This window comes from Sceloporus occidentalis, unplaced genomic scaffold (assembly GCF_023333645.1).
Source record: "Sceloporus occidentalis isolate IW3139 unplaced genomic scaffold, rSceOcc1.0.p SCAF_3, whole genome shotgun sequence".
Taxonomy (NCBI): Eukaryota; Metazoa; Chordata; class Lepidosauria; order Squamata; family Phrynosomatidae; genus Sceloporus; species Sceloporus occidentalis.
This window is the reverse complement of record NW_028316983.1, coordinates 26,251,228-26,269,795: the sequence shown is the minus strand read 5'-3', so window position 1 is coordinate 26,269,795 and position 18,568 is coordinate 26,251,228. Positions and strand designations below refer to the sequence as shown.

At 38.8% G+C, this 18,568-nt stretch overlaps 1 protein-coding gene across 3 annotated transcripts in view; it reads right to left on the bottom strand.

Annotated features, from left to right (window-relative positions):
- Positions 1-476: 476 nt before the first annotated feature.
- B4GALT5 (beta-1,4-galactosyltransferase 5) overlaps positions 477-18,568 on the bottom strand; it is a 108,731-nt gene continuing 90,639 nt past the window's right edge. For 2 of the 3 annotated variants that reach the window (XM_089513850.1, XM_089513849.1), the window contains 7 exons: positions 16,279-16,392; positions 14,938-15,062; positions 13,057-13,173; positions 9,774-9,961; positions 9,452-9,574; positions 7,682-7,783; positions 477-3,516 (listed from right to left, as the gene is read on the bottom strand). In XM_089513850.1, coding sequence (XP_089369976.1) covers positions 3,369-3,516; positions 7,682-7,783; positions 9,452-9,574; positions 9,774-9,961; positions 13,057-13,173; positions 14,938-15,062; positions 16,279-16,392 — 917 coding nt within the window. In that variant the 3' untranslated portion in view covers positions 477-3,368. Of the gene's footprint in view, positions 3,517-5,186; positions 5,522-7,681; positions 7,784-9,451; positions 9,575-9,773; positions 9,962-13,056; positions 13,174-14,937; positions 15,063-16,278; positions 16,393-18,568 lie in introns of all 3 variants that reach the window. The other variant, XR_016280385.1, reaches the window with a different exon arrangement.

Sequence of the window (18,568 nt, the reverse complement as noted above, 5' to 3'; positions counted from 1 at the left end):
ATTTAACTGTTATTTAATTGTGCTTTTAACTTTTGTTTTGACAGGTTTTCCCCCCAGATATGTCTTTCTAAATGGTTGGAAGCTGCCTTGAATACTGGGCTGGGAGAAAGTTGGGATATCAATTAAATAACTTGCACAAAGAATTGAAACCTCTCATTTAAAAATTAAAGAACAGTGTGTGATTCACTACTGTAATGAACATTACATCCAAGTGACTTCTCTTATCGTATGTATATTTGCACACTAACACAAGTGGGAGGTAGCAGTTATTTTTTAAAGCTGAAATTTCAGGCATTACCTTATGTAACCCGAGTGATGAGGAGAGTGAAATAGGAAAGGTTGGTTGACTTTTTAAAAGCAGCTGTTATTAACTGAGCTGTACATTTAACCCAATCATACACTTAAGGCATACCTGACAACCTGGCTTAATGGACAATACATATTTCACCAACAAAGAAAGAAACATCACCACAGTCTCCTGATTCTTGAATATGTACTCTTTTTACTGAAAAAAATCATTCATAAATTAACAAATACAAAAATGTACAAACACATGGGTAAATAAATGTAATGACACAAAGGATTGCTTTGCTGAAAATTGCATGTGTTTTAAAACACTAGATTTCAGTGCAAAAATGTACCCCTGGCACCTCATAGAAAACATAAGAGCAAGCTCATAACAAAAAAGCGAAAGTTACATATGATTTAATGGTATCTTTGACAGTCGGCGTTTGGAAATGCATGGCGGTTGCTCAGCTGGTAAAATCATTCAAGAAGGAACTTTTACAAAAAGTAGTGGATTTTAAAACAAATGTTTTAGCAAATAAAGACCCACATGGTTCATACAAAAACATATGCATTTTATCATAGTGTTCTGCCCCTTAGCAGTGTTAGCTGACAGTGCTGATGGAGATGTGGAGCAGTGGCCTTGTTGAAGTTTCAGCTGCCATGTAGTTTTTTAAAATGATTTTTTTAAAAAACACCATAACATCACATGCGCTTGACAGTTATGTTTTCAACAATTACATTTGCTATACAGTATTTGACTTAGCAGATAAGAGTTAACAGTGCACATTTTAAAGATATTTTGTATTTTTCAAGAGGGACAGAAAACGTGATTGGAAAAAGCAAAATAAACCAAAAGCCATTGATTAAGAAGTGAAATGGACCCTTCATGTCAATCTTTTAACAAGTGCATTTCTGAGCAGAGGTAATTCCTTTTCTCAATTAAGAAGACAGGGCATAGTAGAGGGATGACTACCTATCTTGAAAGCCTGAGAATCTGAACTGCCATGCAGCCCAATATATGCTTGGATATACATGAGATGGTGAATTCAGATAGTTTGAAATACATTCTTGACCTGAAGCACCATTAAATAAAAAGCACTGGTTCCTACCAGTGTTCCAGGGTTAAGAAGGAATGAGAAAGCAATTGGTGTGTGTTTCCACATATGAAAAAAGAACAAAATTTAGAAATCTTTATTGCTACATGTGCCATTAAAAAACAAAAAAAGACACAAACTCTTACCTCTGCAGCAGCCATGAAGGGTTCCCTTATGAAGTATTTTAAAGCATGCTTACCAGCATTCTCAAGAGCAGACTTGCTGCCCTTTCATATGGGCTGATAACACACACACACACACACACACACACACACACACACACACACACACGGTACACGCACACGTACACTTCCATAACTCCTTTGAGACACAATAGGCCTGGCTAGTCACACCCACAACAGATGTATATGGGGGGTCATACATCCACTGAACCCAGAAAACTAAGTGTAAACTATGTAATTTACAGAAACTGAAGGCAACAATGCAAGAAAAGAAATTAAAGTACTCCTCACATTAAGTACTCACAATCTGTGTCTATAAATATATATTAAAGAGCAATCCAAACAGACATTTACCAGAGTTACAGGCCCTAGCAAAAAAAAAAGTTTGTACATACTGTATAAAATTGATTGGTTCAAAACCAGGAAAACCAAACAAATTGAACAAAAAGGCACACATCTAAGATGACAGTTTCAAACAAGATCTGGATCTCTGAAACTGGATGGAGGATATGGACCAAGCGCTTCTGTCCTATACTCACATTTTTTTCATTAGCTAATCTCAATGCCCTTCATTCTTTTAATTATGATTTGGAGTCTGGATATATTTTATCCCAGTATCTGTATTTGTGCAACTTTTCTCTGGTTAACAATAATAACCAAGAGCTCTAACCTATCATTTTAACCTATAGTTTCATTTACACAATAAATATATCAAAATACTACTCATAACCTTCCCCCCCTCAACAGTTAAGCTGCAGGAATTATTGGAGACTTTTTCCAAAGACAGGCTGAATAATTTGCAAACTTAGATCAAACGTACAGCATGAAGAAAAGAGGACAGAGTGGAGACTTTGAAAATTTTCTGGAGAATCTGTCCTTCATGAAGGTGAAGCTAGGTGGAAGGCATTCACTTTGATCTATAATTATCATTAGGGGATATATGGCAGAATGTGATGGAAAGAGAATTAGAAAGGCTATATGGATTTCAAATGTCTAAACTTAGTCTTAGTTTTTAGTGAATGGAATCCCTACTTCCAAAAGGGGAGTCTCCCCTCAAAAGCACTGCTATGGCTTCTATTTGTTAAGTTTTACAATGTACTGACAAGGTCGCAATCCTGCTAACAACCAGGGAAGTAGTCCTGAAGAGAATTACTCACATGAGTGTCATCATGATGGACTGAGGTGCTTGTACTGGTGGAGGCTTGCTTGAGCTATCTTAAAGTTGTAAACCTTCCACTTCAGTTTTGAATTGTAAAATAATTTTTTAAAAAGAAAAGAAAGGAAAGCAATTTATACAGCTTATTTACACCTACACTTCTTTAAGAAGCGATTCTTGTTGTATATATATTTTCTTCTTCAAGCAGGTCAATTAAAAAACCAATACAAACACAAATGTAGAGAATGATATCATTGTTAGACAGGAGTCCATCTCCCATTCGGGTCATTGCCTACAGGATACCTTCCAGCATCTAAAGTCAAGAAGCATGGACCGACCTTTTCAGCCAAACTGGTTTTATGAGCAGAACAGCACATTTGATCACAGTTTGGTGTTGTTTAGGGAGATGAAATGCTGGGACAGAAGCAGCAGGTCACACCATCTTTGTTTTAAAAAAGAAATCAAAGAGCAAGTGAAGTCCGAGCTCGCTGCACAGTCTGAATGGCTCTATAGTCCGTCAATCTGTGTGCGTGCTTTTGAGTATTATTCTTCAAAATACTGTGATCCTTCATTAGACACAAGATTTTTTTTGTCCAGAAGACATTTACAAAACAATCTTTCCACATGTTTTCCTCTTCTCATGCTCTCTTAGTATTCATTTACCAGAGCCAGCTCTGGTGTCAGGTTGACAGTAATGTTTTTATACAAGGCGTCATATGTAATATTTGGAAAGTAGTTCAAGTTATTGAGGCCATCCAATTCTTGCCTCTCTTTGGACTTCCTCAGTAGTGCATACCTATTTGGAAAAAAGAAAAGAAAGAAAAATTGAAGGCATTAGGGGTAGTAGTTGAAGGAAACACCTCTGTTAACAGAAATGTCAATTTGAGGCAAGTATTTTTGAGTGTCCAAAAATGTAAGAAAAAAAAAGGAGAAACAAAGATTGCAGAGAAGTCTGTTGGAGATGGCTCATTACACTTTGTGGGGCACAGACATCTATTCTAAACACAAGAAGCTATACATGACTATCAGAAAGTGCAGAGGCAAATACTTTACTCCAATTTAGTAACAGAATTCAGACCCAATAAGACCATGAGAAATAATTAAACAATCCCAAACAAATGACAGACTATTTATTTATTGGTATTTATTGCTCATTGAAAAGCTAGAGATTTTTACCACTGAGGTATCCTCCTTATCCTATTACATATTTGGTGATACAGAACATAGATCAGCAGACCATTATTTCCCATGGTTTCTCCTGCTTTAGTTACTTCTGTTATAGTGCAGTGATGGCAAAGCTTTTAGGGATTGAGTGCCCAAACTAAAAGTCCTTCAGGCCCCTGGTGTTAACTTGTAACGGGGGTAGGACTTCTGGGGGCGGGCGGGACCTCTGGGGGCGAGACTTCCAGGGTAGGACTTTTTCCCCCCACCCTTCCCTCTTCATCCACGAGGGGGGATGAAGAGGAATAGGCACGTGCTTCTTCCTCTTCTTCCCCCGGTCACCTGGGCCTCCAAGCTGCCTCTCCAGAAGCAGCTGAAGGCCCAGGATGGTTGGGTAGGAGGAGGAACAGGAACATACCTGTTCCTCTTCTTCCCCACCCTCTGCATGCCAGAAAAAATTGCTTCACATGCCATCTCTGGCACACATGCCATAGGTTTGCCATCACAGTTATAGTGTATGTGTTACCTACCATCTATAGCAAAAGAAAATATTAGAGTCAATAATAATAATAATAATGATAATAATAGGATTTATTTATATACTGCCCAATCACTGGGAATCCAAGAGGTTTACAACAGAGGGGATAATGGACGGTTCCCTGCCCTCAGGCTTACAATCTAAAAGACACGACACAAAAGGAGAAGGGAATGGTGAGGGGGGGAAGGAATCAGGTCCAGCAGTTATTCTCTCCCTCTGAGGCCTGGACCAAGGCAGATGGACTGGAGGGAGGGCTCTTCTTCCAGGCAGGCCTGGTGGAGCTAGTCTGCCTCTCTCTCCCTCAAGATGGTGGATGAAGGGAGGGCTTGTCTTCTTCCAGGCAGGCCTGATGGAGCTAGCCTGCCTCTCTCTCCCTCAAGATGGAGGATGAAGAGAGGGCTTCAATGCCTTTTTGAAGTTACAGCTCAGCAATATAGGAATTAATCTTACCCTGGGGATACACTGGCTGAGCCAAAATGATTGGAACTGTCATCTCTCTGGAGGAAATGGAGCTTTGTCAGTGGGATGTAACTCCTCTAGTATGTCCCTGGAAAGTTCACTAACACATGCTATGCCAGGGATGCTCCACCAGCAGAGAAAGAAAGGGGGCATGACATGGATACAATATCGACATTCCAAATTCACTGGAGCCAATGACCAGCCCACAAAGGCAGTTTTATACCACAACACTAGAGCAATGCCTTCCATACTTTTAACAGAATAAAAAAGGCTCTTTATTTTTTTTAAAAAATCATGATGTCCCTCACCTCTCACTGTGTCCACTCTGAATTCCTGTTCCAGATGAAATGAACGATTTTGCTGCCTTATTCCAAGAGCATTCTTTTTAACTATGAGTTCGATTTGTTAAATGGAGCAATTCTTCATAATGACTTAATGTGGCTCAGGGATTAGTCTTAGAAAATGGTGTTCAGCGCCAGGGGTTAGATCTGAGTTCATGGGCCACGCGCCTCCCCATCAACACACAGTCACAAGCAGTCATCACACACTAGGGGTCAGGCAAAAAGGCATCAAAGTTACAGCTGCTCTGACTTGAGGATTTAAACACAGTCACTGTTTGCCAACTGCAAGAGCAGAATCAAAACTGGGAAGCAAAGAGGGGAAAAAATGTTTGTCTCATTCTGTCAAATGGTTGCTTGGAGAAAGAGGACAATTGGAAAGCAGCCCAGAACCTCATGTACTACAGTTTACTCTGTGCTTGAGTGTGCAGTTCATCTGGAGTGTAGATATTATTATATGTGTTCTATTACAACAAGGGCAGAGAGAAGGTAGATCATGATCAGTGGGAAGAGCACTAGATGATTCATTGTAGACCAAGAAGGGTTTCTGACTTCTAATTGTTTAGGAATAGGAACAACTAAAAAGCTTTTCCCTCTTAAATTATGTAGTTGAGAAAGAACATATCAAGACCTATATATCTTGAATGTGCTCAGAGACATCATGTTCCTTTAATCTTTACTGCATGCCTGCCTATGCACCTGGCTAGAAGACCCTGGCTAGACCATGTCTAGTGAAAAACAAATTCAGTCTCACAAGCCTGATGTGCTGCCTCTGCATAAAAACACACTTCTACAAATATCCTAATAACTTCTTTGAAATCACTTTTTATGTTTGACAGCAATAAGACAATAATGCTAGGAAAGGTAGAAGACAGTAGAATGAGAAGGAGACCATGTGGCAGATGTATAGACTCAAATGGGGAGATCATGGGTCTGAGCCTGCTGGACCTAAGCAGAGCAGTAGAGGACAGAAAGTCTTAGAGGTGTCTCATCCACATGGTTGTCATGAGTGGGGGTAGACTCAAGGGCAGTTAATATCAAGATAATATTTTGAGACTTTCTAAATTTAAGTTTATGAAATTGCTAAGGAAGACTTGGAATTATTTTATATCTCTAGTTATGGTTTCATGTGAATTGCATTTATTTCTTCATCACATCCTGTTTTATTATTTCTGGAAAAAAAACACTGAAAAAAATGAAGCTAATTCAAAGTTTCCATTCAACAGTGCAAAAGAAAAAACCTCAATAAACTAAGCAGTATGGCCACAAATTGTCTTTACACAAAAATATCTCTTTGTGCTGCAGATTTTAACTAAGTTACAGTGCATGAACACACAAATGCATGCATAGACTCTTAAGTATCTAACAAGAACAGAGGTCACTTTTAATGGCTGTAATACTCAGTACTCAGGATCCTATTACAGTCCATTTTGCAAGGTATGCACAATTGCCTCTCATGTGGATGAGAGATCTTGAAGGAGAGAGAAAATATTGCTATTTACTCTAAGCATAATCTACTGTTAGCTTTTGCCAAAGCTTCATATGATGAATTTGTGTTCCCACCTAACAGCAAAGTTATTTTTCAACAAGCCCTGGAAAGAAAAATACATGCAGAGTGTAGTGAGCTTACACTGTACTATAAACATAAGCACATCTCATTAATTTTGTTGACACTCATACAGCAAAGTTTCTAATGAGCTGCATCACTGGGAACTGTGTTCACAGGGATATGGTGTTCACCCACTAAAGTGCAGTTGGTTGCCGTTTGTTTGCTGAAAATGAGTAGATCTTAACAAAAACAAACCCAAGACTCTGGACAGTCTGGCTGTGCTCTGAACAATAATAATATTGAGAATGAGCACTTGTTCTGTTGAAACATCAAAAGATTTGACAAATTTCTGATGATCTGGACAAGGATTAGTCAGGAAACAAAGACATTTGATTGGAGGGACAAGGATGCTGTATATGAATGGCTGGGGTGGCAGCCTGTCTGAAGTAGTACATGGACCGTTCAACACAATCTCTCATCATAAGTATCTGGATTTCCGCAGTTGTTATTGTTGTCAACTGCCCTCAAGTCACCCTTGACTCATGACAATCCTGTGGATGAGTCATCTCCAAGCGTCCTTACCCACTGCTCTGCTTAGGTCCCTGTAGATTCAGACCCATGACCTCCCTAATTGAGTCTAGCCATCTGGTATGAAGTTTGCCTCTCTTTCAAGTACCTTATACCTTCCCTAGCATTACTGTCTTTTCCAATGAGTCGTGCCTTCTCATGATGTGGCCACTGTAGGAATGGTTAAAGATACTACATAGGAGGCTTTTATGATTCATTTAACTCCATCCTTAGTATTTAAGGAGGGCAAAGTTTTAGCATTTGGGATCAGAACTGCTAGCAAATTATGTCTGAAGTGACAGAATGTTTCAACTTTCAAGCTAAATATTTATGATAAAATTTCACTTGCCTTCCTAAGAACTGCACTTCACCTCTATGGTGATGAGGAATTGACTTGTATTTCCCAGTATCTCCTTCGGGGCGAGTCACCAAGTAACCTGCATAGTGCACCCTAGAGAAGAAAGGCGAAAGAGAATAATTTTTCAGTTCCTTTGGTTTCAACATTTGCCAGGACTGAACAATCTGAGCAACAACCACTCAATATGTTTTATACACAAGTACTCCTTGCAGAAGTCTGTCTTCTAATATTTGATAGCTTTAGTATACTCCAGAAATGAAGTTTTGTCTCTTTTGTAATTTCTAATGTCTAATTTCTATTCAATAAAGTATCTTCATTTTAAGCAAGATGTGCAGGTTGTATTTTCCTCAATCAGGAAATAAGTGACCAAAAAAATTAACACGCATGAATGCTTTGCACACAGCAGTTTCCAACCTTGTCCTGGGCTATAACTAATGTGAGTGTTCTTTAATTCTGTACTTCCAGAATAACATACTTTGAAGAAAACAAAACCTGTTCCCTAGGAAACAAATTATGTTCTAAAAATCAACCAAGATTGTTTTAAAAACATGCAGGTTAAAATTGTGTCATGCAATATGGAAATCCTTCCTTAGGAGTCATGTGAAGATGTCAATTGTTCAAAAAGGATATTGTGTGAAGTGGGAAAGGGAAGGGGAAGCATAAATTAATCAAGGGCCAGAGCAAATCCTACGTGAGCAAGTACCTGTATTACAAACCTCGGCCTGTTTAAAATAGAACATAACATAGAAAAAAGGTAGATAATGGGCAGATATGAATTGCTCTTACATGCCTTTAAGTTGACTCAGATTTTATGGAACCACAATGTTTTCTTGGCAAGATTATTCTGAGGAGACTTGCAATTGCGTTCCTCTTAGGCGAAGAGACTGTGATTTGCCTAAGGTCACTCAGTGGTTTTCACAGCTGAGCAGGGATTTGAATCTTGGTCAGCCAGAGTCCTAGTCCAGCACTCCTATCACTACACCATGCTGGTTCATGCTACAAATGCATAAAATTTGGGTGGAGAAGAATGACTAAGGAGTTCTCTTATAATGACTTGAAATACAAGAAGCCATATTCAGAATCTACTGAAGCTGAACACTGGATGATTCAGAAAAAATAAAAGGAACTACTGAATACAACATATAGCCATACTATGGAATTTGCTATCACAAGGTGTAGTGATGCCCACCAACAGTGACAGCTTTGGAGGGCGACTGAGAAATTCATAGGTGACAAAGCTAAACATGACTGCTAGTCATGATGGCTATATATACTTTCTCCAGTATCAGAGGGAGTAATTCTCTCAGTAATAGCTGTTCAAAAACCAGGGAAAGGGAAAGGAAGGTACTTTTGTACTTATGCAAATCTCCTATCCTACCAGTGGGCTTCCTGGATTCTGGTTGTACACTGTGAAAACAAAATGTTGGTCTAGACAGACTTTTGAGGCAAAACAGCATGGCTTTTCTTTATGTTCTGTGGCAGTGTGGCAATTATAGGCACAAAGCCAAATAACACAAAAAGAAACAAGGAAGAGCATTTCAGGTAGCTTGCACTTGACAAGATGGGGGTGCCCAAGTAGGAAATGTCCCTAATCTGCAACATTCTATTAGTAAGCTTGCTAAAGCATTCTTTTGCTGTTTTACATCATAGAACACATAACTGCTCATCTGCTTTTGTGGTAATTTGATAAGTGTATAAAAAAGCCATACAAGTTGTAGCTTGCATGTAATTCATCTCCTAAGAACCTGGTATGCACGGTACCTGTTCCAAAGGTCATCATCCTCTCCGCCCCAGCCCCAAAAGGCATTAGGAAAACCATTGATTTTTTTGAACTGTTGCACTGTTAAGCCACTCACTCCTCCAAAGAACTCGTTGTAAGGAAGGCTGTATAGGGGGGGGAAAAGTTTTATTTCAGTTTATGCGGAACAGTATTATCATAGGTCAAGTGCATATTTGTTTGGTTAAAAACAGTAGTTTTCCAGCTTTTACATACAACAATCTCTGCTTCTATTTCTCTCTGTACTTAAAAAAAGAATGAAAAAAGATTTCTTAATTTTGTGAACAGGTGACTGAAGGTACTTACAGATACATATATTTATCCAGCTTTGCTGCAAAATGTCTTGGCATCTGCCCACATCCATAATAGTTACGGTCATTTTCAGGTATATGGTCCACATCATGAAAGATCACACAATCCCAGTCCAAATCCTTCATTGCTTCCCGAAAACCAACATTGAAGAGCATGGCACGGTTAAAAGGTTGGTTACCAGCCTGCAAAAAAATTCCAGCATAGCAATTACATTCAAACTTATTTGTAAGGTAATCTACCTCTAATATATTTTATGTTGCCTTCAGATATTTGCAATGGAAGAGAATGTATATGCATTTCCCTTATACCATGGTAGTTTTTTTCAAAGACTGAAAGACTTTTCAAATCAAACTCCTCTTTTTACTAGACTTCTGGCATTGTTCATTATTTTTTGACAGGCCAAGCAGATCAGGACCACATGAAAAGTACCATGATGGCAACTGGAGTAAAGCCTGACTGCTAGAACCAAAAAGGCTACAGAAATGTAGCTAGATTTCTGTAATGCGCTCTACATGGCGCTACCCTTGTACCAAGTCCGGAAGCTTCAGTTAGTACAAAATATGGCAGCCAGATTGGTCACCGGTACATCTAGGTTCGACCATATAACACCTAAGTTGAAAGATCTTCACTGGCTGCTCATTCGCTTCCGGGCACAGTACAAGGTGTTGGTTATTACCTATAAAGCCCTACATGGCTTGGGCCAGAGTTACTTGAGGGACCGCATCTCCCCATATGATCCGCCCTGCATCCGGCAAGAATCTATTGGAAACACCATCTTCCAAATATGTCTCCTCATCTCAAAAGGCCTTCACAAAAATGGCCCCGAGGTTGTGGAACAGCCTTCCTGACGAGCTCTGCCTTACCCCCTTGGAAACATTTTAAAAGAGACTTAAAACCGTGCTTTCACCAAGCTTCCCCCCCCCCCCCCCCGATGAGTGATAATTGATATGTCCTATCTGACAACAATATTCTGCCCTTGCCCCTGGATGTCTGATGGTTTGATAAATTATTGATGTTACATTTTACTGTTTAGTGTTTTATAAGATTGTTGTATGTATTTCGATTTTACTAGCCTGTAACCCCGCTTCGATCCATTGGGAGAGGTGGGGAAACACAAATAAATTATTAAAATAGTGACTCTCCTGAAAGAGTGCCACATCCAAAATTATGCTTTTTATGCCCACGATGGGCATACAAAATTGTCGTAGATCATCAGTCCATCTAGCCTAGTATAATCTGTTTTAAGAGGAACTGAACTCAGGTGAAAGAGATTTCCCAGTCAGTCCAAGGCTAAACATAATGCTCCTATGGCTCACAAATAATGTTATGTACAACTAAACTATGATCTAAACAGTGGGGGAAGACCAAAACTAAGTGGGAAAGTATATACTTTATATTTAGAAGGTTCCAGGTTCAATCCTGGGTAGATCCAGTTAGAGCATTTTAGGTAGCACATGCTTGTGAAGATTTATACCTCAAATTCTTGAGCATTCTTGCAAATTAATATTTATAAAATTAATATGCAATTTGGCAGTCTGACAAGTAATATCTACAGCTATGCTTCAGGCAAACCTAGCACAATAGTAGTTTTATAGGTTTCAAATAAATATACATTGTTTTAAAAAATAATTAATTAGCTAGGGATGTGTAAAGTTCTACTATGTCACTGCAAATAAATGCTTAGAATTTCAGAAAAGACTTGTAAGAAAAATACTTTCTTAACCAAAAGCAAAAGACTATTTAGAAGATACACAGAGGATGCAGGGCTCCATGAATTTAAAGCAATTTTGTTTTACTTGCAACACTGCTTGAACAGGTTATGCCTCTTCAAGATCCCATCTGCCCAACACTAAATAGACCAACCAGTTTGAGTTTGTAGCCTGGTCACTTTCCCGCAGCCTGCAGGCTGTAAAGCATTAGAAGACTTGCACAATCATAAATATATTATGGAAGTACACATGGATATGCAACGGGGACTTCCTAACCCTGTGTTCACCTCATAGCTTTAGTGGATGTCCCTGAGTATGTTCAGAACTATAACACATTATTTAAGTTGGTCTATCACTTCTGAATTATAACACATCTCTGAGCAAGCTTTTCCCCTCTTTACCCTTGTCTAATAAACTGCACTTGTTGCAGAAACACAGAGAGTTTCACTGCACTTTCTGTTCCCATGCCTAGCCCTAAAGAGTGCATAGGTGCCTTTAACAGAAGCAGAACAAAGAGAAATTAGTTGAATGCAGTTTCTCCAGTTACTGGACTACAAAGTTGCAGTCATTCAGTATTTCCCTGCTACATACCTATTAAACATGAAGAGCCCACTTCAATAGTAACAGTACATGCATAACCATGAACAATGGGCAACCTCAGTAGAAACCTACGGATGATTACAACAGCTTTACCAAGGCAGAAATGCAACATCTCAAAACAAGCCACATTCAGTGTTACATCTTTAGAGAGACTGCATGAAGCCACATTTCAAAATGCAAAACCTCTTTCCTCTTCAGCTTCTGCAAAATTTATTGGATTGATTAAAGAATAACCACCTTAGACTCACTAAAATATTAAATGCACTCTCCTACATACTTAACAGTAGTAGTGGAATTCCAAATGCCAGTCACAGGAACAGATCACTGTCTAGAGGCCAAAACACACTGCACATATAATCCAGTTTGACACCACTTTAACTGCCCTGGCTCAATGCTAGGGAATTCTGGGAACTATAGTTTTGTGAGAGATTTAGCCTTCTCTGTCAAAGACCTATAGTGAAACAAAAACTTCAGTTCCCAAAATTGCCTAGCACTGAGCCACCGCAGTTAAAGCGGCCTCAAACTGGGTTAATTCTGCAGTGTGTTTTGCCCATAGGGATCAGCTTTGGAAGGCTCAACTGGTATACAGTTTGGCAACTATTAACTGCAGCCACTCTCTGGACATACTTTGAGGCTTTAAAAACAAACAAAAAACAGCTTCATTTATATACCGCTTCATACTGAACTAGCAGTGTCTAAGTGGTTTACAAGTGTAAGCTAATTGCCCCCAACAAGCAGGGTACTCATTTTAGTGACCTCAGAAGGATGCAAACCTGAGCCAAGCTTGAGCCCTTTTGCTGGTATTGAATTGGCAACCTTATGGTTTTGAGTGAGTGGCTGCAGTACAGGCATTTAACCACTGCGCCACCAGTGCTCCTCTGTTCTGCAAGAATCTGTGCAAAATGCAGTTAACAGTCCCTCTTACAAAACCTGTCCAGAAAGAAAAAGATACACACAAACTCACTTACTTGTTCAATAACATAAAATGCAAATTGTAAACGCTGTTGTTGTAACATTGGAATAAGATGTCTAAAGAGTACTGGCAGATGTTCGTAACGATTACGGAATGGAATAAGGATTGCCACCTAGAAAAAAGGAATTGCTATTAGCTCTTCTTGTATCTTGGAAGCATCCTAAACAACCTAAGCATCAAGAACTGACAAACTGCCAATAATATCCCAAGGACATGAAATATCCATCAATATGATATTCTAGATTAAGATTCATATGAATGGGCACCTACCTGATTTATAAACATCCTCTGTTCATCTCTTAGGAAAGTAGTCTAGGGATTCATTAAGTGCTGTTTTAAGATTTTAAAAATCTGCTGCAATTCAACGTTCAGTTATAAAAAAAAGTTCTTCTAAATAAGGATTTTAGACTCTATGGACATGGACAGACATTTCAAATGCCAGGGAGCAGACTGAGTTCAATATATTCAATTCCTGCACTTTATTTTTTTAAATTTAATATCCTGTCTTTCTCCCAGGATGGGAGGGCAGCTAAAAAGAACACACAGCCCCAAAACTACCTACCCACAGACCAGAAAGCGAGCCTATGCAATTCACATTACCTGAGGAATGGCTTAATATGGGCCATTCCTTAGGCTCTCAGTATGCAAATATGTAAAAATGGAAGGCTAGAGAGGTGTATCATATAGCCTTTACTAGATGATTTACTAGAATATCCTAAAGTTTGTCAGCTGTTTCTGGTCTGAAATATTCATATCTAAGTTTCTACCCCATAAACTAAGGGTTTTTACACTATTGCTGCCATAAATTTTCATTTGTTTTCTTAATGTAAGTCTTATTTACTCATTGGGGCACATAATCAGTATATTGGAAGGGGAGCTCCAAGAGGAGGAAGACCATGGAAAGTATGACAGCTGAAACATTCAGACTAACTGGATGCCTAGAAGCATCTGAAAGTAAACTCAGAGGGAGATTTACAAATTCTGACTTGGCTTACTAGACAGACATTTACTTCTTGTGGGTACCAAATTGCTCCCTCAGCAGAGGGCTTGGAGAGACGTATGTCTTCACTAACTTGTAGAGTGTGTGGGGAGAGAGGGGGGGAACAGTGGGAGGCAGTCCTGCCACTCAGTAGGGATTTATGCTGTTGTTTACTTTCAAAATCTGCAGTGGAAATGAAACCAGTTCTGTGTGGTATCAGACACCTTCTTTGCCAGACGGCAATAACCACATACCCTTGAGTTGTTGATTAATGGATTTGTCAATGCTCCTAGTTAAGTAAAACTGCTCTGAACAAATCTTGCCAAGAAAACCGCATGTTAGGGTCGCCGTAAGTTGGAAAGGCATACAACAGCAATAACAAAGTTAGGTGTTACTTGTGGTCCACAAAATATTAGTCCTTCAGAGGCTTGACAGACGGTGGCTCAACACCACCCCTTTTTGCCCCAGATGGAGGCTGTGGCAACCAGACGCCGTAGCCTCCGGAAGGATGGAAAAGAAGCCGCTTCCCAGTGAGTTCTTTTTGCATCCCCAAAGGGATGCCATTGGCATGCTTACCATGATGGGTAGCGTCCCAAGATGGGTGCCCAGGCAGCGGAACTAGGGCTCAGAGAATGTGCACACTCCACCCTAGTTCAGCCCTAGTTCACCTGCAGGCCAGCACAAAGTGCCGGTCTGTAAAAGCTCTCAGTCAGCTGAAGTCAGTCTCTGAACAGTCTAAACCCTGTCAATACAAATACTAAGCAGCTAAAAATAAAGCCAGCTTTCAGACAGTGGTATGCAAAAACATATATTACAGATCTATGTAAGCTCATGATTTTTCTTATATTGTTATAGCATTATTATTAACAACCATATAGCTCTCTCATTTCAGCTTACCTTCCAACGGGGCAAACAGTCTTTAGGTTTCCAGTGGCCTCCTAGTTTGATTGTAGGATCTTGAGAGAAGAGCTGGTGGATCTCTTCCATACTGATTTCACTCATATTTACATCAATAGGGCCCTCTGCATAACCAAAGAAAATGAAAAGGTGTAGACTCTGAAAATATGTATTTTACAAATTCTTTAACTGCATGACTACATTATATTGCAGGTTATTTTAATTCTTACATTCTTTAATGTGGGACTAGCTACTAATTTCCAGTATCTCTACACTCCTCTGTTATAGAGCCATATGGAGAGTCAATGAATTAACATATATTATAAATTATGACATGGCTCCAAGGGCTTGCAAATGATCTTTGGAGAATTAGCTTCCCACTTCTCTTTGAACAAGGATATGTGGCTTCAAAGGTCCAAATACTGGACTTTGCCTGTTGTTTGAGATCCTATGTAATCTCCCAAGGAGTGGCAAAGGGTCCCCCGATTCAAAATACATGACAGATTGTCAGTCAGACCACCAGGTAACATGGCACCTGCTGGGCAGTAAAAAAAATACATAAACAATTCACATATAACTATACTGTATTTTTTTCTCAAGGGTCAATTGCTATTCACCACTGGTAGCCAAGGGACTATGAAATATGAAGAGTCATAATGTGATTATACAATAAGCTCAATAAGGCAATTAATAATTTCAGAAGGATGTCAATGTCTCAAAGCTTCAGAGTGGAAAGAATGCAGCTGCTTTCCACCTGACAGCAATGTTTTAGTGGGAATCTATGAACAGTAGTTTGCACTGGCTATGGATGTTAGTAATTCTACATATTAATATAAGCACCTGTTCTTTTTCATGTTCCATAATGATATCTACTATAGTAAGCTGAGAGTAGTCATGTGTCAAAGTCAAACACTGAGGCATTCCTGATGGTCACAAACTGCTTTTAAAGTTTTGAGAACAAGAACTATCTGCAAGATTCTTCTTCACCCCTCTTAAATATTTTTTAACACACAAAGTAAAAAATGCTTTCAACAGCTTTTTATAGTGTTTTAATATGTCTGTGGAGTGGTCTCTCATCATATTAAGAGGATGAGCCAAGCTAAACACTTTAAATTCAAATGGCATTGGATTCAGCTGGAAACTGTTATGTGCTATTAAAATTATTAGTGTCTGAGTACTGAAACTTTGATTGGTGCATGTCCCACATTTTAAATCATATATTCCTGCAAGTCACCTATCCAGAAATTCAAGATTGTGTGCAGGTGCAAACTTACACAGAAATTGGTGTACCTGCCTCATAAAAAAGTGAAGTTTAGAGTATCATATCACAACAGTACTCACTCATAGAAGGGAGTCTTTCAGGACACGTATGGTTTGGAAAGTAGGTAAAATCTTCAGGAAGAAAAGTTGTGGTTTGCAGGAAGGTTTCATTGTGGTTCAAATCAAGAGGATAATCTGACAGACAGAGAAACGAAGAATGAATCTCAGGCTATAGATTTTGCAGGGTTTTTTCCCCATTTGCAACAGTTACTGCCAACCACCACATTTAGCATACTACATATCTATAGTGCACAAACAAGCATTCTAAAGCATTTCACCCTTACTGCTAGTTACTGTAACTGATTAACACATTCCTGCCAAAGAATACAACAGATATAGGTCCAATCTTGAGTTGTGTACTAAAACAAGAATCAGTAAGAGAAAATAATTGTTTTGAAGCATTTTTTCATTTTAAGGATAAATTGTGAACTCTTAAGAAACTAGCAGTATTTCCTGGTATTATAAAGGAGGACACTGCTACCAAAAAATCTGAAAAAGGAATATTTCTTAACCATTTTTTCAATAAAGCCTTTAAATCTGAAAGAATTATAAAGGGAAGTCTCTTCTAAAATACCAAAATAAATAAACAGGCTAAAACCAACTATCAGCATCTACTAAAGCAGGCCTACTGAATCAATGGCCTGTTACAGACAGCCAAAATAAAGCTGCTTCGAGTCACAGTGGAGGTATGGTGTTTCAATGATGCATGCGTCCTAAGAGTCCAGAAGCCACACCAAAGCCACGCTCCAGTCCTTAGGGCTGGAACATGGCTTTGGTGCGACTTCTGGACTCTTAGGACACATACATCATTGAAACACCATACCTCCACTGTGACTCGAAGCAGCTTTATTTTGGCTGTCTGTAACAGGCCAATGAGACTTACATAATGAGTGACTAACCAATCCCATACATTCAATGGGCCTATGTTAGTTGAAACAACTGGATTTAGCCCTGAGTTTTCTATTTAGTATCTAAGAGGCTATTCAGTTGGAATTTTATAATAAGACACTCTATTACTGCTTTGAGTGAGATGAGTTAGCAGTTTTGTAGTAACTTTTCTAATAACTCCAATAAAGCTTACTTAAAGTTCTCCTCCTGGAACTCATGCTGTAGAAAAGATGAAGAATACAGCATGGCAGATCTTAGACTCAATTATGAGAATTTCTTAAATATGTAATATGAAAGCTCCACTGTTTCTTTGGACAAACTGTGTCATCATCTCCTGCTATATATATTTTTCTTTATAGGCTGAGAGTGACAGTACAACAATGTCTAGTAGGCCACATGTTCCTTGTACTTGCCATTAAGCTTCTCCATTCATATCCTTTTAAAATAAATATTAAGATTCTATTATGGATTTTAAGCTTATTTGTATTTTTTGTGAAAGAGGGATCCAAAACACTGCAAGGAATGTGGTTCAAATGCTGCATAATGATAAATGTATCCCAAAATGCAGCATAATTGGTATATCCTAGCAGCAAGAACAGACAAACCAGAAAGAAAAAATCCTCCACTGACAACAGATTATGCTACTGTTATCCTGTATGCCATATTTCATAGCTTCATCTTCAAATCTAAAAATAGCATTAGGAAAAATTAGACAATTAAGAGTTTCCAGAGGACTAGGCTGGTTGTGTAATCTGAAAAACTGTGGGAGATTTAAAGGCCACTGCAGCCTTCCCCTCATCTCCGCATATGGAAATTTAAGTTCCAGATCAGGAAATTATTAGGATTTCCTCTTCCTGGATGTGGTAGTTAAGAGGAAAATTAAGTAACATTATTGTTAGGTTATACTGAACAAGTGAGAACAAGTGGATTTTGCAATCAATGATGACTCAGAGTTGTGTAACAAAACCGAGAAAGGACAGTTTCAGTGAAAGTATGTTGATCAACTAAAGGGTTCAGTATACTCAAGCAGCAATGACAGGAAGTACAAAACTATCATTCCTATTCATAGCATTTATGGATTATGGTTCTCCTACAGAAATTAAACAAACTATAAGCATTCTATTCAAATTTAATTGACCACAGGTATTCTTCTGAATACACAAATGGAGCTTGGTACTGGAGAAATGGGAGTGATCTTGTGTAAACAGTCCCCGTAGTGTTCCTCCCATTGCTTCCAATCTTCCTTTACAGCCCATATTTCAAGTATTCCAAACAGGGAAGGGAGAAAGAAACTGGTAGCACTATTTTATCCCAAGTAATTGGATTAAGGTAGGCATTTTGCAGGTCATGGAATCTAGACCATCTTCTGTAGAACCTCAGACGGCCATGCCCTTTCATCTGCCCTTCTCTATTTATTTTTACT